Here is a 19489-nt window from a genome sequence, read left to right as displayed (position 1 = left end):
GGGCTTTCTAAAAGAGATATAGGCCCAAAACGTATTCGATCGGATAGGCATATTGGGTCAACTTGACCCAAATACAAAATCCATAAACTGAACCCTAATTCCACAAATTATAATGTTTATTTATTATAAAACCCTAACACCAAAACCCTTTTTTCAGTTCGTCTTCCTTCTCATTCCTTTCAGCCGATAATAACCCACAATAAAAGAAAGGGAAAAAAGCTAAACCCAAGATTGCTAGTTTGTTAGTCCATTTGAGCCATGGCGCTGTATTTGCTATACGAGTCGGCGTCTGGTTACAGTCTGTTTCTCGCTAACGGTCTCGATGAAATTGGACAAAACACAGAAGCTGTTCGTAATTCCGTCGCGGATCTTAACCGTTTCGGCAAAGTTGTTCAGTTAACTGCTTTTCTTCCCTTTGAGTCTTCTTTAGATGCACTCAATCAGTGTAACTCTCTCTCTGAAGGTAACGTTTAGTAACACACTTACTCATTACTGTATAGTGATGTTATCTTTTAGGTCTTTAGAGTTTATCAAATGATAGAATTCATTTAAGGTTTTTTATTTATTCATTCATTTATTTACTTTTTGAGTCATTGCTTCTTAGGATTTTGCATTTTCTCTTATTACCAGTTATGTGGTTTTCCTTGTTAATGTGCTTTCGTATTTCTGCAATGGCGTTTAAGAGTAAAAAATAAATGGGGACTTTTAAATCATTTACAGGGTACTTTAGTCAATTTGGACTATGAATTCTGATTTCTTTTCCTAAACGGTTAGTTAAGTGGCATGTTAGTTAATTAACTCCCAGTTGTGAACTCTGACAGCAGAATCTATTTATTCGAATTTTCAGGGCTTATGACGGATGAGTTAAGGAGCTTTTTAGAGCTTAATCTCCCAAAAGTTAAGGAAGGTAAGAAGGCTAAGTTTAGTTTAGGAGTTTCTGAGCCCAAGTTGGGTTCACATATCTTTGAAGTGACTAAAATACCTTGCCAAAGCAATGAATTTGTTCTTGAGCTTATTCGTGGTGTCCGTCTACACTTTGAAAGATTCATCAAGGACCTAAAGGTTTGCATTTCAAATATATATATATATATATATATATATATTTTATGCTTTTCTGAGATAACCGGGATGTTTCTCTTATAAGATTCTTATGTCTCATAGCCTGGTGACTTGGAGAAAGCCCAACTTGGTCTGGGTCACAGTTATAGCAGGGCAAAGGTCAAGTTCAATGTCAACCGAGTTGACAATATGGTTATTCAAGCAATTTTCCTTCTCGATACTCTTGATAAGGATATCAATTCTTTCTCAATGAGAGTCAGGTCTGCTGCGGATCTTTCTAATGCTCATTTGCGTTGTTAGAGCAATTCTTAAAACTAACGATCATGTACTTTGTCTTAATGTCCTTCAACTCCCACTTTCTGCAGAGAATGGTACTCTTGGCATTTTCCTGAGTTAGTGAAGATTGTCAATGACAACTATCTCTATGCAAAACTTGCCAAGTTCATAGAAGACAAGGCTAAGTTGTCTGAAGAGAAAATCCCTGAATTGACAGACATACTTGGTGATGAGGATAAGGCAAAAGAGGTTGTAGAAGCTGCCAAGGCATCAATGGGTAGAATTCTTATATCTTTACTCCTTATGAAATACTTGTTGATCCTTATTTTGTCTTTATTAACTTGCTTGTTTACTCTTTTCAGGGCAGGATTTGTCCCCAATTGACTTGATTAATGTCCAGCAGTTTGCTCAGAGGGTAATGGATCTATCTGAGTATAGGAAGAAGTTGTACGATTATTTGGTTACTAAGATGAATGATATTGCACCCAATTTGGCCTCCTTGATTGGTGAAGTTGTTGGGGCTCGTTTGATTTCTCATGCTGGTAGTCTTACAAATCTGGCTAAATGCCCTTCTTCTACACTTCAGATTCTTGGTGCAGAGAAGGCATTGTTCAGGTGTTTACCATCACTATCCTTGTAGTTATATAGAATTCTTCTTGTAAGCCTATATTATTTCTAGAGGCTTTAACTTTCTAAATTTCAAATTATTCATTGTCATCTCTTTACTTGGGGTATTATTTTGTGTCCCTTGAGAAGATTCTATTTCCGAGTCCGCTGTGATGCTTTTCCCCAAGAATTCTTCTGCTTATGATTTGAGTTACCAGACTCATTTCTTTGATGCTATTTTCAGGGCATTGAAAACTAGAGGAAACACACCAAAATATGGTTTGATCTTCCATTCATCCTTTATTGGTCGAGCATCTGCTCGCAACAAGGGACGCATGGCTCGTTATCTAGCAAACAAATGCTCTATAGCCTCTCGCATTGATTGTTTTTCAGGTATAATTAATCTGTTGGTAAGTTGTATTCGTATTCCAACTTTCTTTGCCACCTTTAGGATTTACTTGTTCCCCTCTGGTGGTGTTGCAGATAATGGCACTACCATATTTGGTGAGAAACTAAGAGAACAAGTTGAGGAACGATTAGATTTCTATGACAAGGGAGTTGCACCTCGTAAAAACATCGATGTGATGAAAGCTGCAATTGAAAGTGCTGAAAATAAAGGTGTGTGCATATAACTTTTCATATAAATTTAATTTGTTTCGACATTTGGTGTATATAAAAAACTTCCTTCAGATCCATTGTAGCTGTACAAACACTAAGTAGCCCGGGCATCAGTGGTTGTTCTTTGAGAGCAGTTAGTTTTATTGTGTCAACAATTTGGCATGTTGGCATTTTATCAATGATCTTACTTACATTGGATAGAATATATTTCACTGATCATGTTTGCTGCCGCCGCAGAGGATGATATGGAAACAGAAGAAGTCAGTCCTGTACCTTCAACAAAGAAAAGCAAGAAAAAGAAATCAAAATCTGAGGCTGCAGAGGATGGTGAAGATGTGGCTGAGGATAAACCAACAGTTGCTGCAAATGAAGAAGCTTTGGAGGATGCTAAATCAGAGAAGAAAAAGAAGAAGAAAGAGAAAAGAAAATTGGAGCAAGAGCAGGCTGTGGAGAAATCAAATGGAGTGAATGGGGTTGATGCCGAGCAGGATGGAGCTAACAAGAAAAAGAAAAAGAAGAAGAGTAAAGATGAAGATGTAGAGGATGTGAAGCCTGCCAGTGAAATGAAGAAGAAAAAGAAGAAGAAATCAAAAAGCGAAGATGATGAATGAAATTTTGACAGGATGTATTTGAGTTTATTACATAAGTGGAAACTGTTTGCCATCAGAGTTTTGAATTGTAGAAGTGGCGTTTAACTGATCTGTTATTAGTATGAATTATGAAAAGATTAGGTGTCCTAAGAACTATAAAATATTCAGCTGTTATTCTATTATGGGCTTGTTTTGTTAATTCTTTTCTTTGCTGGCAGTATCATCCAGCATTCTTATGTCTGGATCATGCTGTGTGCTACGATTGTTAAATTGTCACCTCTTGGTGGCAGGCAGGGAAAGAGTTTTGGTTGGTAGGTCTGAAATCACAATCACTAGTAACTTCTTAATTCCTCACGCATGAGTTGGTTATATTCGGATTCGGTGTGTAATGAAATGCTATGTTGTGGGCTTTTTCTTTTTCTCACATATTTTAGTTCGACTGATTTGTAAACAGAAAAGAGAAATTAACCCAATTGGGAAGAGCGTACAAATGCTTGCTTCATCATAATAGAAAAGACGAGCAATTTTTTCATCTGCCTTGGGCGGCCAACTGCAGAAAAAGGAGACACAAAATTAAAGAGGAAGTCAAAGTCAAGGGGGTAAAAGAGTAATTTCATAGAGAGAGAGAGAGGTAAGAGACGGGAAGCTACTGCTTGAATTTGAAGCATTGGACGGTCCGAACCAACCCACCAAACATTTTTCACTTTTCATACGCCAAACACAACCCAACCTCCTCTTACTACACAACTACTTCCTCTCTCTCTCTCTTACTGTAACCCTTTTGCTTTTGGTCGTAAGGAGAAAGCTAAAATAATGGCGAATTTGGAGGATGTGCCGTCAGTGGATCTCATGACGGAGCTCCTCCGTCGCATGAAGTGCTCCTCTAAACCAGACAAGCGCCTCATTCTCATCGGTATTTCTCTATATACTTTAATTGCAATGTCAGTTCTTTCAAATAATCCTGTCTAACTATTCCGGCTTCTCAGATCCGAAACTTCGCTGTCGTTCTCTTGTAGACTCTTATTTGTTTCCCTGTTGTGTTTCTTTGCTGGTCTTAAATAGACCAAATGGGAAAACAGGATTGGGTTTGTTTATTACAACTAATACTCTACTGCTATTATTATTAAAATTATTGGTGAGTGGAATTTTAAGGTTTTAAGTAGTTGGAATTTGAATAATTATGCTTTTTAATCCATAATAATGAAAGGAAAAATAGAGAAAGGCTTTATTTGTGGCATGTTATTTGGTTGCGAGAACACAATAGCTGCTCTTTAGAATATTTCAATATAACAGTTCAATTTCCAGTGGAATGTTTATGGGCAAAAAGTATCAACTTTATTTTTTTGGGGTTAAGTATCTCTACTAAATGCCTTGTATTTAGACTAACATTGTGTTTGGTTGAAATCTATAAAATTTATGATAATTCATTTGTAAATCTAAAGTTTATATGGTTTGAACGAAATGAAACTTAATTTAGAATTTTACATAATTAAATTTGTGTGGAATTAGTTATAGTTAAACTAAATTCTAACATAATAGGTATAATTTTCAAATGAATTCCACATTAGTAAGTCAATATATTTCATAACATCAAAATATTTCTTTCAACTTTATCATTTTTATTTTACTTTCTTTTTCATGTTTTCTTCTCAAATGAAATGAATTCCTTAATGAATTTCAACCAAACATAGTGTAAGTGTAATTTTCTCATTTGCATATTATTGCTGATATTGCAGCATACAAACATTTCTATACCGTAACTTAAATTATGTGATTGGCAGGTCCTCCTGGTTCAGGTAAAGGTACTCAATCACCCATCATCAAGGATGAGTACTGCTTATGCCACTTGGCTACTGGCGATATGCTGAGAGCTGCTGTTGCTGCTAAAACCCCTCTTGGTGTTAAGGCCAAGGAGGCTATGGATAAGGTTTATTCTTAAGCTATTCCTATTTTCCTTCTTTCTTTCTTTTCTTTCTTAAATATTTTGCTGTTCTTTGCTAATTTGGAGTTTTTGCGGTATCTCAGGGAGAATTGGTTTCTGATGATTTGGTTGTTGGCATTATAGATGAAGCAATGAAGAAACCTTCATGTCAGAAAGGTTTCATTCTCGATGGATTTCCTAGAACTGTGGTTCAAGCACAGAAGGTGCCATTCGAGCATATCATTTACTTGTGTACAACCCTGGGCTTGTTCAATCAGTTTATGTGTGCTCATAACTTTGTCTTTTGACTATGTCCAGCTTGATGAGATGCTTGAAAAGCAGGGAGCAAAAATTGATAAGGTACTTAATTTTGCAATTGATGATGCTATTTTGGAGGAAAGAATCACTGGTCGCTGGATCCACCCTTCAAGTGGTAGAACCTACCACACCAAATTTGCACCTCCCAAGGTTGCTGGTGTAGATGATGTAAGGCGATTTGTTTAATTATCCTTTTACTTTTTTGGCTGTGAAGATGTAACTGACTAGTCGAGGATGCATGCATTGACATGGGTCGAATGCAAAGGACAAGAAAGTGGCTAAACAAGTTAATCGTAGATTCCACATATAAAGTAGTCTGTTATAGCTATTCATAATTATTCGTAAATTGCTCTTGGTGAGTGTTAACTGATTTGTTAGTTGCTTTTTTGTTTAATAATAGCCTAGGATAACTCTGACCAGTCTATGTTAGTTGAGCCAGTTCCATGCAGGCATAGTTGCAAAGCAGTATCCGGAAGTTTACCTGATTGAACATTTAGGATCTGGTTCAATAGAATTGACATGTCCAAGCATAAGAGATGCTTATGTGAAGGTCGTCACTGTTACATTATAAACCATTCATCTAGGATAAAATGATTCAGGCATCAATATATATCAGGTGGATTTACTGGAGCCTGTAGAAAATCATAGAGGGCTTGAGTTTACGTCCCATTTTTAGAATTTTAGTGATCCATGTGTATATAAGAGTACGATTTGACAACTTTTACTGGTTTTATATGCTTGCTATAGTGATCTCTGCATAATTTGCATCTCTATTGCTGCAAATTAGCTGTTGAAAATATGTTAATAAGCTTGTACCCATGTTTTGCTCTTTTGAAGGTAAGTGGAGAACCTTTGATTCAACGTAAAGATGATACTGCAGCAGTTCTTAAATCAAGGCTGGAGGCATTCCACAAGCAAACTGAACCGGTATGCTTTCATTCGTTTCATTACTTTTGGTGACATCAGATAGAATTAGATTCAGTTGCTGTGTAATAGTATATAGAGGGTTATGGCTGTCACTAGTTGTTCCTAGGACAGAATAATATACTTTTTTTTTTTTTTTTTAACGTCAGGACATAAGAGGGTGAAAGACACTGAACACAGATTTGCAGAATTTCTTTCCCTGTCCTCTTCCTGTGCATATTCCATATAACAGATCTTTTAGAAATATCTAGAGGAATGTGATTGATATCCATGATTTTTGCTTGGGCAGCCAAGCCTGTGTTTATTTATTGGTGGGCTCAAGGCTCTTTTGAATTCACATCAGCAGCCTATATATCTTGATTGCAACTTGTGATTGCAGTCATTATGAAGGCCTCTGGTCATGCATCATCTTGAGATGCATCAATATTCATATTAATTTTGAACTGTTACCTTAGACTATGATATATTATCTGGTGTCAATTGATGGTTTTTGAACCCTTCATCTTTTTATCCAGTGGTGCGCCTACAGTTCAATCTCATAGAAGCTTATAATTCTTCCTTTTTAGCCATGTCGATTAATTGTTGGTCTGCTGTCATATTATTTACTCATTATCGAGTTCATTCTAAAGATTGATTGTTTTTTGAACATTTGAATTGCAGGTGATTGACTACTACAAGCAGAAGGGTGTTGTTGCGGAGCTTCCAGCAGAGAAGCCTCCAAAAGTGGTCACAGCTGAGGTTCAAAAAGTGCTTTCCTCATAAAAATGAGGTCCTTTTTGACTCATAAATTATGAGTTGTTCTCAAGGGATTTTTGTTCTCATATGTACTTTAAGCATACATTCACAATTGCCTTTTCTTTTTGACTGCAAGCCGGCTTTCTTCCATCGTTGAGATATTTTAACCGAGTTTAACATTAAAATAATGATATTACAACTTTGGTTATATCTTCTATTTTGTTCTTTTGTGGTTAAATCTTACTTGATTTAATTGTCTCGCATCATATATTAATCTTCTACTCTTTTTCTGATTAGCATCTACAGCTGCCCTTGTGCCACATAATTTTGTGGGCTTTTTGTCGTGCTGCCTAGTTCCTTTACAGATTTGGCATGGAATATCATACCCCGACAGGAGTCCTTGCCCTGTCAAAATAGTTCAACTTCATTCGAGTACCGAATTGGCCACATCAAATATAACTAAGGTACCAGCTAGTTACGACCTGGATGGTAAACGAGTACAATATAAGACTGAAATTTATAGTAATGAAGCCTCCATTAGAACAAGAACAGTAGTCTAAGCAAATCAGGAGTCTTTTATTATTTTGAGTATTGGGAACACCCAAGAAAGATGACGTCCAGGAGACCTACATGTCGACTGTAATCTTAGAATCCAGATGAGAAAAGTCTTCGAAAAATGCCTTGAAATGCTCGTAGGAATACTTGACATCATCGACTGCGCACATTTCTCGGATACTATGCATCGATAATTGTGGCGCACCAACATCAACTGTTCGAATCCCCACACCACTTGCTAAGATTGGACCGATGGTTGAACCACAAGGCATATCATTGCGGACCACAAAGTCCTGCATACATTGGGAATTTCTCTGAAACATTTAGTTTCAACCGCCAACCTAAACCTAACTCGAACTCAAAATAAGAGTTACTCTCAGTGCCATTATAATTGGTTTTCCTATACATAGTGGCAATGACTACTGGCATGTAATTGGAACTACAAGTAAATGAGGCTGTCCTTTCTGTATTTTATGACATTCATTTCGTTCCCAGGGTGCGCTAACTTGTTTAAATGAAATTTTATGTTCTGGGTACTTATAAAATGTTGTCCTGCACATGTTATCCCCCTCAAAACTAAACCTCTAAACTTTAGAATTGGGCTCATGGAGAACAAAATGGACAGAATCATGCTTTGGTTTCTGCACAGAAGAAACGATAGCTTCTTAACATAAATTGAATATGTCATAACATTGTTGACCTCCCATAATATTGAGGGGAAGGATAAGGCTGCCAGCTGGCCAAAATATGGTCCTTTTCCTTTCTTGTGGTTTTGGGTTGTGGTGGTATAGGAAAAGTAGTAATACTGAATTCGTTTTAACAGAAGAGAATGAAAAAGAAGACAGAGAGCCACCAACCTGAACAGGAAGGTTATGCTTCGATGCAATCTCCTTGAATAGGAAGGAGGTGACGGAATTGGTTGCATAGCGCTGATTTGCATTGTGTTTAATTACAAGCCCTCCATGCATCCTAGGTTGATGATTTTCCTCATGTTTGTCCTACGAAATAAACAAAATAAAATAAAATTGCCACATTAGAGCAGCAGACTTAAAAGTACAAATCATCTAAAAGCACCTTGGAACTACTTTAGACAACGTACTGCATAATTGGGATGGAGTGCATGTGCCATGTCAGCGGATACAAGGAAACTCTTCTGTATTGCTTTTCGAAGCAGCTGAAAAGAAATCAATTAAACAAAACAACTACATTAACAAATGAAGGAGTTAAAATCTAAGAGAATCATGCAGATTGCTTTCATCAGAATCCCACAACTTTTATGAAAAAAGCATATGAAGATTCAACACCATTTGAAGATTCAATATGTGGGCCCAATCAAACTATAAATATTAGCAAAAAAATTTAGAAGCAATATTTCAATAATATTAATTAACATGTTGGTTTCTAGATCCCCAATTATGAAACGTTGAATGAATATAAAAGGCGATTTTATAATTTCGAACTTCCCCTTGACAGAAGCTGACTATATTTTTTTAATCAGAACCAGAAAGGAAGCACCTTAGAATCTGAATTGAAGGTGCTTGTGATTCGTGATAGAGCATCGAACATGACAGGAGATCCAGCTCCTTGAGCTGAATCAGACCCAACCTCCTCGTGATCAAACAATGCTACCATTCTAACACCACTCTCATTCTCAAGATGGCTGTCTGAAGCTGTAGCATCTATCAGTGCCTGAAATTAAAGTCATAAAAGGGAATCAGCTTCAGTAAATTGATAAAATAAAATAGTTCACTGATCTTTATTAGGCATAAAACCCAGAGAGAGAGAGAGAGAGAGAAAAATAATTAAAATTTAGTTAGGGTAAATTGATATCATGATGTATGAAAACATCATAACTTCCAATTTCCAGCTCAAAGATATAAAGTAGATATCAGGGCAATTTCTCCAAATTATTTAGAGCATCTCCAGTGGTTTGTAATTTTTAATAAAATGAGTACTCTTTCCCACCCAACAAATGCTATTTAAATGAATAAAAAATACTTATACTTGTCATTAAATCTATTGAAAAACAAAACAAATATCAGTTTTCCCACTCAATAAATCAACTTTAATATTCAGAAAGCTTAAAACTCGAAAAATTCTAGAATGCATATTCAGTTGAGAAATGCAACTCTATTGTCATTTCAATAAACCAGATAATTTTGACCAATGCAATAGCACTTAAACTAAGACAAGATAATTTATAACTATAGCTACAATTTAGTAGCCAAACAAAAGAGGACATCAGACAAAATGTGTTCATAAGAACAACCAGATCTAATTGTCAGAAGACACAAGCCAGTGTGATAATAATAAAACTGGGGTTTTGATCCTGCTAGCACATAAAATAATATGAAGTATAAGATGAAACAAGTTCAAACTCAATGATTGCCTACAGAACAGGTCATACTTTGAGAGAGCAAAATGACATGCAGAGATTATCAAGCCTTCCAGAGAAAATGAATTCTTTAGCAGCACCAGCTATTACACTTGGTTGAGTATCACATGCTTGTAATTCGAAGTCACATATATCACTACCATTGCATCCAATCTGACCTGCAATCATCTAGAAGAAAAGAAAAAAAATCACCATCAGAGAAATAATAAATTGTTGAAAAACCAAGCCGTTTATCCTCCACCCCCAGCCCCAGCCCCAGAAAAAAAAAAAAAAAAAAAAAAAAAGGGATAAAAGACAAATATCCTTAGTTTTAAAAGTTACCTGCAGTAGCAGTGAGTGATGCTTTGAGTTTGCATTAGTTGTTCCCTTACTGGATTTCATCCCATCAGTTTCTTCATCATTTCCAACAGTACCATTTTCAGCAACCACTTTACTAAGCTCTGCCTGTGAAATGCAATTTGTTAAAATAAAAGAAAGCAAACACATACAATTCCTTCATGTGAAAGGAAAAAATTAGATGAATATTCAGTCTACATTTTAATTAAGCTCAGCTTGAGCCATACTAGTTACTTCTATTTCCATAGTTGAGAGAATGCTTTCAGATGCTTACTGAGCATCAGTCCAAACAGCTGGCAGCTAAATTATGTTGAACAATGCTAAACCATAAATGTAGTATGAGGACAGTAACTGATAATTATAGCCCTCAAGTTCTTAGGCAAACTTAGCACTTCTATAGATAACCACTGGTTTAACAGATATTAAAGAACAATTCATATGGTTTCCAATTTCCTGCTATATAAGATAAGAACAGAAACCATTTCTTTAACTATTGAAATAATACAACTAAATAAACAGATAAACATAGGTGTTCATGCAATTGTAGATTACCTTAACTGAAGTTGCCAAAACAGGAAGAAGATGACTCTGTGTATTCACCTTAAATCCATCAGTGTTCACATTCCTGTTTGTAAATCTCTTAAACCCATAATTAATAATGAGAGCACACACTCATAGAGCCTAATCCCACAAAATATCAAACGAGCAGTTGACCTGTCTAAGTGGATTGCCAGGGTAGGGACACGCATAATAGGCTCCTCAATTCTGACTAGTCGATGTGAGTAGGAAACAGAGCCATGCTTTTCTTCTCTTACTATCACCCGTCCTGCCACAGCCAAATCACGATCGAACCATGTATGCCACAGACCACCTCCGTATGGCTGAACTCCAACCTCCAAGTACCCACTTTTTGTTACCTGAAAAAACCAAGAGATTTAATTTCAGTAATCAAAATCTTTTAAGAAAATAAAAATAAAAAACAGACCAATCAATTGCTGAAAAATCAAAAAGAAAAAAAAAAAAAAAAAGGTTAAAAGAAGTACAATATCACCTTGGAAACAGGCTTCAGCTTTATGCAAGGACTATCAGTGTGAGCACCCACAACATAAAAACCATTGCCAGCAACATATCTAAAAAGCAATACGATTTGAGTAAAAGCACGCGTAAAATTAGAATTAAAAAAATAGCCATGAAATTAAATAAAGTTGAAGAAAAAAGAAAAGACATACTTTTTACCAATGGCAAAAGCAACAATAGTAGAGTGATTCCTAGTGAAGAAATATCGCTTTCCGAGTTCAAGCTTCCAGTCATCTCTCTCTGAAACTTGAACATATCCCGAGTGTTTCAATCGCTTCTTTGCCTCATCTAAACGAATCCCACTACTTATGATTAGATTTTCCAAAGAAACAAACAAAAGAAAGTAAAGGGAAAAGAACGAGTAGATTAAATTACCAATGGCGTGAAATGCAGTAGGAGAGGCGTTTAAGAAGTTTATAAGATCAGAATCGATTGAAATTCCTTCAGTTTGGGAGTCTTGCTTCGCCATTTCTGCTGACCTCTTTGAATTTAGTTTCAGAGTCTGTGCAAGTGAAGGAGGTGGTAGGAGTAGTTACACTTACCAGCTAGCGCGTGTGCGTATATGTAGGTGGCTGGGGGGCCTGGGTCTTTTCCTTTTCATGACTATTGCGTAAGATTCACTTGGGAGAATAATGCTATAAGCTTAAAATAATTAAAATCTTTGGGCCTTAGGCCCATCCAATTTTAACCGTACATATGGAGAAAATAATAATAATATAATGTTTGCCTGATTTGAGCTAATTAAAAATTCCAGTAAAAGCTCCAATCCTTTTGAAAACTAGTAATTAACAAGGACAAGAGTTACTTCCACTCACTCTCTTATTAAGTTTACTCTGCTTTTAAGCTTTGGTTATTTAATTAACTTTTAATAAGCTTAATTGCTTTTATGATACATTGTAGAGGTACTTAATTCTTATGCAAAATTAATTTTAAGTGTTTGACAGATTAAATGTTTCTACCATAAATTTACTAAAGAACTAACATATGAGTGTGTCTACTGCCGCATCAAGGAAAATGTATGATTCTCTGAAAACAGATTGTATGATCACTGATGAACCGATTAACACAGGCCACCCCAGCTGAGTTAAGTTGCAGCCTTGCAATTTGATAATTCACATACATACCAGCATTTTGCGCGGGAAAAGCACCCGAATCTAACGACTAAAAATCCATCCTGTAACGGCTTTCACAATGTCACCTATTAAACTCAGCTTACTACCAAAATACCCTTTCAATATCCATGACGGAAATCTTCCCTCCATCTCTGGAAAACTGATCAAGAAACACAGAGAGATTTTCGAGTTGAAGAGAACTCGAGCAAAAAGGCTTTCATGGCGAGAGCGAGAAACATAAAGAACCCATTCTTTACACTGATTCCATCACCAGTCTTTCCCTTAGTCTCTGTCTCTCCATTAACTTCACTTCTCTTCTCTCCCAAAAAGAGCCCAAGAAACCACATTGATAAGTTCTTTTCACTATCAACCACCTCAAGAACCTTTTCTATCTTCTTTATATCACTTCTTGTTTCTTTTTCGCTATTGGGTATGTTCATTCTCAGCTTGTTTCCCATTTCTCAAGATTCAGTCTCATGTAACTCTTTCATCTCTCCTTCATCTTCACTCTCCTTCCCTTCTAAATCAATTTCGCACCGCCTTTTAGCTTCTTTTTCTTCAAGATCGTTATCACATGTAAAAGGTGACAAGCCTGGTCTAGCAAAGAGTGTCATGGTGCCATTACCGGTTCAAGGGGTTACTGGGAATGTGTCAAAAGAGGAGAGTGAGTTCTGGGAGCAGCCTGATGGCGAAGGGTACAAGCCATGTTTGGACTTTAGTATCAACTATCGAAAGGCATCTTCTAGAATTTCGAAGGAGAAGAGGAGATTCTTGGTAGTTGTTGCCTCAGGCGGATTGAATCAGCAGAGAACCCAGATTGTTGATGCTGTTGTTATTGCGAGAATTCTTGAAGCTGCCTTGGTTGTGCCTGTTTTGCAGGTTAATTTGATCTGGGGTGATGATAGGTAAAAGATTTTCTTTTTAATCAATTTAGTATAATAAAGCTGATCTGGAACAATGTTAGTCGCTGTTTATGTTCCTAAATGGTTGAATAAGTGGCATGTTTAATTAATTAACTTCTAGTTATGAACTTAATTTAAAATAGCATTTGGGTCATGTTCTTTTTTCTTGAAAAGTTTCTCCATTATTTCTGGCAAGCGTATTTGGCATCAAGAACAATATAATTCTTGTTGTTGATCTTAGTTTCATCGGCACACTAAATGAAATATTGGGTTATGTGGCACTTCCGAGCCGCAAGAATTTGTCCTTAACAGAATGGACTATAGTCTAATTAAATTTTGATCGAGAATTGCATGACAGCGTATAAAGAATCTATCTATTCTGATAATATTGCAGCGAATTTTCTGATATTTTTGATGTGGAACATTTCAAGAGGATCTTACAAGCTGATGTAAGAATTGTATCATCCCTTCCCTCTACTCATTTGATGTCCAGACAATCCATTGAAAACCAGATTCCTATTGACGTTTCACCTTTATGGATTCGTGCCAGGTTTTCTAGAAAGGTAATTTAGTTGAGATTTAGTTTTCCTGTTAATGGTCTAGCAGCTAGGTGTAAAAAGGGAATAATTATTGATACTTGCACTTCTCAAACATTCATGTAGCTGAATGAAGAAGGTGTTCTTGTACTAAAAGGGCTAGCCTCTAAGCTCTCCAAGAATCTTCCACCTGATCTGCAGAAACTTCGATGCAAGGTGACATTCGGGTTGCTATAATTAGAAATCTCTCACTAAAATGACCATGTAATTTTTCCAACTCTTTCCTCTGCATGTTTTAGGTGGCTTTCCACGCCTTAAGATTTGCAGCACCAATTCAAGAACTTGGGAATAGACTTGCAAGGAGAATGTGGATTGAAGGTCCATATATTGCCCTCCATCTTCGTCTAGAGAAGGATGTATGGGTCAGAAGTGGATGTCTCACTGGTTTAGGCGCAGAATATGACAGAATCATCTCTCAAGTTAGGAATTCCCAAACTGAATACCTGACTGGAAGATTAAACATGAGCCACATGGAGCGAAGACTTGCTGGTCTGTGTCCCCTTAATGCAATTGAAATGGCAAGGTAATTATTACCAGAAGCATACCACTAGATGTCTCAGTTCAGGATTTTTTAGACTCTTGATTGTAGCCGTTTCTGAGTTTTGGGGTAGTAATGCAGGCTTTTAAAGGCTTTAGGGGTCTCGAGCAACGCCAGAATATACATTGCAGGTGGAGAGCCATTTGGGGGTGTTCAGACTGCGCAGCCACTTGTAGCAGAATTTCATAATCTAGTGACTAAGGATATGTTGGCAAGAGAAGGAGAACTGTTACCATATATCAAGAAATCTTCTGCTATGGCTGCCATTGACTACATTGTTTCACTTAGCAGCAATGTTTTTATACCATCTCATGGGGGAAACATGGGCCGGCTCATGCAGGTAATAGTGCAAGTCATTTCAATGGAAATGTTGTTCAAAGATCTGCGAACTGTCTTATTCTTGATGCTTCGCTGTTGAACTTGACAGGGTCACCGCGCCTATGTGGGTCATTGGAAATGCATAAAGCCTAACAAGCGATCTATGATTCCGTTTTTAGAAAAATCCTCTCTTTCGGATGCAGAATTTGGGAGCATAGCCAGGATGCTGCACAGGAAATCTAAAGGCCAGCCAGAGCCAAGAAGTAACAAGAGAGACCGGGACGTGATCGCGTACCCAGTACCTGAGTGCATGTGCAAGCACAGCACACCAATTTTTTGAGCAACTCAAATGAAAACGCACATCGTTGTGTACCATTTGCAAAGACATTTTGTAATTCCCATTGTAGCTTTTGAGTGTACATGAATCATTGTATAGCAATTCTTCATAGTACAGTTCTTTTTCTCCTTCTCAATGCAAAAATTGTGTTGCCATATCTTTTCTTGAACTTCTGAGAGTAACTGTCTCTTGTTTCATAATTTATATCAATCAAAGATGAGGCTAGGAACATTGAGTACAATGAATATCAAGTAATAAATGTAAACAAACGTATGCAATGATGTCGAAAACAGGATATTTCATGTGGACCTTTTTTCTGTGCACCCATTAGATTTAGCAGGAATACAGAGGGTATTAGAACACGCACACACATATGCATCGATGTTCGTTGTGTCCTTGTCTGCATTATCGTGCTCTGTCTTCTATCACCTTGCCAGAAATCATGATACCACAATGTAGAAGTTTTGGGAATGCGCTAAAGATTGTCACTGTAATCTATATAATACAGCCCAAATCTTATTGTGTATCCTTCTAACCATTCAAAGGAATCAAATAGACTCCAGTAGAAATATCCTTTCACGTTCACCCCATTCCTGCAAATATAGCAAAGACATAAATTAGGCAAGTTAAGTTTTTTACTTTTCAGTCAAGTGAAACAAAAAACAAAATGCAAATGCATTAGACAGTTTTCATTTCATTTAGCCACCATCTTTTTATTATGAAATCTAAAATATTACAATGCGGTTAATACGCCAAGCATGTTCTAATTATTTACTTAATTGCTTCGCGGATCCTGTACAAATGCTGCTGAATATACTCGATTCGATGTTGATCATCCAGTGCTTCAATAAAGCCACGATTATCGTCTCGTTTTTCGGGAACCCCTGCAGGCAATGCGACCATGGCAGGTTACTGGTGCTATAAATTTTTTAAAACATGATAGGAACTAACTAAAAGGAGTGTACTAAAATCTAAGCAGCAACCATTCTCGGTGATGTAGATTTTAGGGCTTTGGTATTTCTGCTTGATGAACTCCAGTAGTTTCTGAAGCCCTTTCTGGTAGATATATATGTTTGTGTTCCCTTCAGCCTATACATACATGACAAAAAGTTTTTAAGATATATACATAGCTATCTATGAATGAACATTGTAATGGAAATGAAACAAAACTGCTATTAGGCATGATATATGTATATGTTTCTTACCTTTGGACCAATCAGAACTCCATCTTTATCCTCCAGTGGAGCCACAAAACATGAAGAATATCATTTAATGGCTATAGCCTATAGAGGGAGAGGAATTGAAAAGGAGGAGGAGACACGTTAAAGAAATTAGGTTTAACATGTGGCATTTACAAATTGGTCGTGAGTATATCTGCAAGCTGTAGCATTTTGATCTATTGAAATGCTTTTGGCATAATTTGATGTATAGTAGTTTATGCCAATAAAATCGAAGGAGCCCTTCACTAACACTTTTTCTTGCTCAGTGAAAGTTGGGAGCCTGTCCTTCACCAATTCTCTCGTGATGCTAGGATAATCACCATATACCAATGGCTCCAAATACCTATATATGTATATGTATATAACAAGCAAAAATATTTTGAGGGAGAAAAAGAAAGAAGAAGATTAACATAAGTATGCAATAAGTGAATGCACAAACCATCCCAACTCAAAGTCCATGACTCTTTCTTGTGCAGCAATATCGTCCAGTGAGTTTGAATACGGTTCATAATGTTGTCCTGTAAGAGAAATCCAATTTCTCTCCCTTGTTCTGCCTGCAGATTGAGGGTGCGCCTTGTGCCAGTTAATGGTAATGTTATTCAAAAATCGTGTAAGATATAAGAACTCCATGTTTGTTCTCCACTGCCCTTTCACCAACATTAGTAGAAAATAATCACCTTATGCTGAGAGATTTACAAATAAGAACATTACGTCTGTTGTATATCATATCTCCTTGGGCCTCTTAATGAACCAAAAACAAGGAAAGAAAACATTGCTCACTTGATATTTCTGCTTATAAAGCCTGGCAACAGTAGCATGGGCGAGCAGAAGATTATGGATCACAATGTAAGGCTCCGTGGACGATTCACCAGCTGCACATTCTTCTCTTTCTGAACACCTGCCTGGCGGGGCACTTCCTAGGTCATACCCAAGCTTTGCTGTTATTAGTGGCTCGTTTATTGTAATCCAACTTTTTACTCTGTCTCCGAATGTCTTAAAACAAAATTCACTGTAATCCTTGAGATCATCCCTGGAAAGGGGGAAAGGAAAAGCAGACAACAACTAAAAGACCATCCAATTCATTATGTTTTTGTTAAAGAAAATAGAACTAACGTGTTCACAGCCCTACATCATCCTCTTATTTTCTACTTACACAATAGAACTGCTCAAGAAGCCGACATATTTATCCTCTAAAGCTTGAGGAAAGTCGAAGTGATTCAGAGTCATTAAACGTTTAATACCTAATTTAAAGATTTACTAAAAATGTAAATAAAATATCATGCAATGTTAGAAATGCAATATCATATGTGAGATATATAAGCTTGTACATATTCCATCAATATATCAATCATCTTGTTGTAGTGATTGATTCCCTTTTGGTTCATCCCACCACTCAAGGATCCATCTACATATTATTTAACCAACAAAAGAAACTTGCTCAAATTTCTTAATAAAAACATAATCAGAAGAAAACAGTAATTAATACCAAGAACATACCAGGAAAAATCCTGGTCTAGGGAATGGAAAATCTATAAGCATCCACCCCGAGGTCCTTTAGATGCTTCAAATCTTCCTATAGAGATATTTGAATTAGAAATCTGGTATCATTTTCTTTTCATATGGAAGTGATAAATACTGAGTATTTTACGCACCTCGTAACGTTCATAAGAATCAATCATTGTATTCATGTTGCTTCCATCAATCACTTTAGCTATTTAAAAAAAAAATAATTAATGAAAAAAAATATTTATAAAATCGTGAATAACTTAAAACTCTATTTGGAGCTAATTAATAAATAAAAAAACTATTAGTGTCAAGATTTATTAATTAGTTATTTATTTTTTCAAGAGAAAAAAGGAGTTAAATTATTTTGGAGAAAGATAATAAAAAATTAAGGTGAGAAAAACCATGGTGTTTTTCTACATAGGTGTCCCAAATAGGGCTGAGCATGGATTTCAGTGATTCCCGTCCAAACCGAATAACCGTACCGATAAATACCAGAACTTAAATAACCGAAATTTTTTATAACCGAATTGAACTGATTCGAATTTTTTTTCTATTACGATATGGTACTGGTTCTTTAGTAAAAAGTGTACCATAACCGTATTAGAATCGATCCGTCTTGTACTGATCCGGACCAAACCGTAGAACCGAATTTTTACATATATTTATTAATAATTATTTATATTATATAAATAATATCTATTAAAAATAACTATAATATTACAAATTATTTTATACTCTATAAAAAAATTATTTAATATTTATCATTTTATATCATTCAAGCAATTATTATCGAAATAAGAAAAGAAACTACATATTAAAAATAACTATAATATTATAATGTATTTTATACTCTATAAAAAAATAAGTTATATATTAATATATCATATAGTATACTAATATTAGTATACATTACTCTAATACTAAATTTATAATTTTCTATCTACTAACTTAACCCTAATACCTTTTCTTACTACATGCTACAAGCCTACACCTAACAATTTGAACACACCGTCGTCATCTTTAGAACACACCGCCGCACCTCCCATTTTGCAATTCATAAAGACAAAATCCCTAAGGCAAATTTTTGGACAGAAAATCAAAAGGAAGAAGGAAGAAATTCGCTCACGTAAACATCTTCCTCTTTAGAACACATCACCACACCTCTCAATTTTCAATTCAGAAAGACAAAATCCCTAAGGCAAATTTCTAGACAGAAAATCAAAAGGAAGAAGGAAGAAATTGGCTCGCCTAGATGTCTTTCTCTTTAGCGCCACGCATAATTGGCTCACGTAGACGTCTTCCTCTTTAGCGCTATCTCTTCCCATAACTGTGTCGTCGTTACTTAGTCCAGAGTATTTTTCTTTTCTTTTTTACTTTTTTATTTTTATTTTTGATGGGTAGATTGGTGGCTGTAACTATGAAAAATATTTGGTTTTAGTGATTGTCATCTGTAAAATATTTTTATGCTATCAGTAACATATATTTTAATAGTTTGTATTTGAATATTGAATGAATTATTATACTTGCAAGTGACTAAATTGCAAAACAGG

At 36.0% G+C, this 19489-nt stretch overlaps 5 protein-coding genes across 8 annotated transcripts; 3 read left to right on the top strand and 2 right to left on the bottom strand.

Moving 5' to 3' along the window:
- The first annotated feature begins 138 nt into the window (after window positions 1-138).
- LOC8266328 (nucleolar protein 56) lies at window positions 139-3348 on the top strand. Its single transcript, XM_002511167.4, has 8 exons — window positions 139-463; window positions 848-1062; window positions 1162-1319; window positions 1425-1612; window positions 1698-1950; window positions 2186-2334; window positions 2425-2559; window positions 2797-3348. Exons 1-8 carry the CDS (start codon window positions 259-261, stop codon window positions 3168-3170), a joined length of 1677 nt encoding a protein of 558 aa, XP_002511213.1. The 5' UTR covers window positions 139-258; the 3' UTR covers window positions 3171-3348.
- A 275-nt stretch (window positions 3349-3623) lies between these two features.
- On the top strand, window positions 3624-7264 carry LOC8266329 (adenylate kinase 4). The gene is made up of 6 exons (XM_002511168.4): window positions 3624-4062; window positions 4931-5076; window positions 5175-5294; window positions 5389-5556; window positions 6226-6315; window positions 6973-7264. The coding sequence occupies exons 1-6, from the start codon at window positions 3963-3965 to the stop codon at window positions 7072-7074; spliced, it is 726 nt and encodes a 241-aa protein (XP_002511214.1). The 5' UTR covers window positions 3624-3962; the 3' UTR covers window positions 7075-7264.
- A 340-nt stretch (window positions 7265-7604) lies between these two features.
- LOC8266330 (probable aspartyl aminopeptidase) lies at window positions 7605-11981 on the bottom strand. The gene is made up of 11 exons (XM_048372513.1): window positions 11786-11981; window positions 11563-11698; window positions 11385-11463; window positions 11048-11250; window positions 10886-10958; window positions 10319-10441; window positions 10010-10165; window positions 9118-9291; window positions 8702-8776; window positions 8460-8600; window positions 7605-7895 (listed from the first exon to the last, which is right to left on the bottom strand). Exons 1-11 carry the CDS (start codon window positions 11877-11879, stop codon window positions 7674-7676), a joined length of 1476 nt encoding a protein of 491 aa, XP_048228470.1. The 5' UTR covers window positions 11880-11981; the 3' UTR covers window positions 7605-7673.
- A 679-nt stretch (window positions 11982-12660) lies between these two features.
- Window positions 12661-15216, top strand: LOC8266331 (O-fucosyltransferase 37). The gene is made up of 6 exons (XM_002511170.4): window positions 12661-13427; window positions 13819-13987; window positions 14087-14176; window positions 14260-14543; window positions 14640-14898; window positions 14986-15216. Exons 1-6 carry the CDS (start codon window positions 12742-12744, stop codon window positions 15214-15216), a joined length of 1719 nt encoding a protein of 572 aa, XP_002511216.3. The 5' UTR covers window positions 12661-12741.
- A 228-nt stretch (window positions 15217-15444) lies between these two features.
- LOC8266332 (furostanol glycoside 26-O-beta-glucosidase-like) lies at window positions 15445-18417 on the bottom strand. Of its 4 annotated transcripts, none has more exons than XM_048372524.1 (8): window positions 18086-18417; window positions 17587-18006; window positions 17214-17463; window positions 16873-17075; window positions 16419-16776; window positions 16197-16302; window positions 15989-16097; window positions 15445-15806 (listed from the first exon to the last, which is right to left on the bottom strand). In XM_048372524.1, exons 2-5 carry the CDS (start codon window positions 17658-17660, stop codon window positions 16551-16553), a joined length of 753 nt encoding a protein of 250 aa, XP_048228481.1. In that variant the 5' UTR covers window positions 17661-18006; window positions 18086-18417; the 3' UTR covers window positions 15445-15806; window positions 15989-16097; window positions 16197-16302; window positions 16419-16550. The 4 variants fall into 4 exon arrangements, with proteins under 4 accessions (XP_048228481.1, XP_048228482.1, XP_048228480.1 ...); XM_048372525.1 differs by lacking the exon at window positions 18086-18417 and having other exon boundaries at window positions 17587-17838; window positions 17931-18078; XM_048372523.1 differs by lacking the exon at window positions 18086-18417 and having other exon boundaries at window positions 17587-18078.
- Between the last annotated feature and the right edge of the window lie 1072 nt (window positions 18418-19489).

Source organism: Ricinus communis, chromosome 4, assembly GCF_019578655.1.
Source record: "Ricinus communis isolate WT05 ecotype wild-type chromosome 4, ASM1957865v1, whole genome shotgun sequence".
NCBI lineage: Eukaryota > Viridiplantae > Streptophyta > Magnoliopsida > Malpighiales > Euphorbiaceae > Ricinus > Ricinus communis.
Note: the sequence above shows the minus strand (reverse complement) of the source record. Positions and strands in the feature narration are given on the sequence as shown.

What these genes read in the sequence shown, in the direction of transcription:
- LOC8266328 (XM_002511167.4), top strand. Translation starts at nt 259, where the DNA reads ATGGCGCTGTATTTGCTATACGAGTCGGCGTCTGGTTACAGTCTGTTT. An exon ending in GCAGAGAAGGCATTGTTCAG is followed by an intron (nt 1,951 to 2,185) that starts GTGTTTACCATC and finishes TGCTATTTTCAG; the next exon opens with GGCATTGAAAACTAGAGGAA. An exon ending in TCGCATTGATTGTTTTTCAG is followed by an intron (nt 2,335 to 2,424) that starts GTATAATTAATC and finishes GTGGTGTTGCAG; the next exon opens with ATAATGGCACTACCATATTT.
- LOC8266329 (XM_002511168.4), top strand. Translation starts at nt 3,963, where the DNA reads ATGGCGAATTTGGAGGATGTGCCGTCAGTGGATCTCATGACGGAGCTC. An exon ending in CAAGCGCCTCATTCTCATCG is followed by an intron (nt 4,063 to 4,930) that starts GTATTTCTCTAT and finishes TGTGATTGGCAG; the next exon opens with GTCCTCCTGGTTCAGGTAAA. An exon ending in AGGTTGCTGGTGTAGATGAT is followed by an intron (nt 5,557 to 6,225) that starts GTAAGGCGATTT and finishes GCTCTTTTGAAG; the next exon opens with GTAAGTGGAGAACCTTTGAT.
- LOC8266330 (XM_048372513.1), bottom strand. Translation starts at nt 11,879, where the DNA reads ATGGCGAAGCAAGACTCCCAAACTGAAGGAATTTCAATCGATTCTGAT. An exon ending in CACTCCATCCCAATTATGCA is followed by an intron (nt 8,601 to 8,701) that starts GTACGTTGTCTA and finishes TTTATTTCGTAG; the next exon opens with GACAAACATGAGGAAAATCA. An exon ending in AGCATAACCTTCCTGTTCAG is followed by an intron (nt 7,896 to 8,459) that starts GTTGGTGGCTCT and finishes CAATGTATGCAG; the next exon opens with GACTTTGTGGTCCGCAATGA.
- LOC8266331 (XM_002511170.4), top strand. Translation starts at nt 12,742, where the DNA reads ATGGCGAGAGCGAGAAACATAAAGAACCCATTCTTTACACTGATTCCA. An exon ending in AATGCAATTGAAATGGCAAG is followed by an intron (nt 14,544 to 14,639) that starts GTAATTATTACC and finishes GTAGTAATGCAG; the next exon opens with GCTTTTAAAGGCTTTAGGGG. An exon ending in ACATGGGCCGGCTCATGCAG is followed by an intron (nt 14,899 to 14,985) that starts GTAATAGTGCAA and finishes TGAACTTGACAG; the next exon opens with GGTCACCGCGCCTATGTGGG.
- LOC8266332 (XM_048372524.1), bottom strand. Translation starts at nt 17,660, where the DNA reads ATGACTCTGAATCACTTCGACTTTCCTCAAGCTTTAGAGGATAAATAT. An exon ending in TTCTTGAGCAGTTCTATTGT is followed by an intron (nt 17,464 to 17,586) that starts GTAAGTAGAAAA and finishes CCCCCTTTCCAG; the next exon opens with GGATGATCTCAAGGATTACA. An exon ending in ATGGACTTTGAGTTGGGATG is followed by an intron (nt 16,777 to 16,872) that starts GTTTGTGCATTC and finishes ATACATATATAG; the next exon opens with GTATTTGGAGCCATTGGTAT.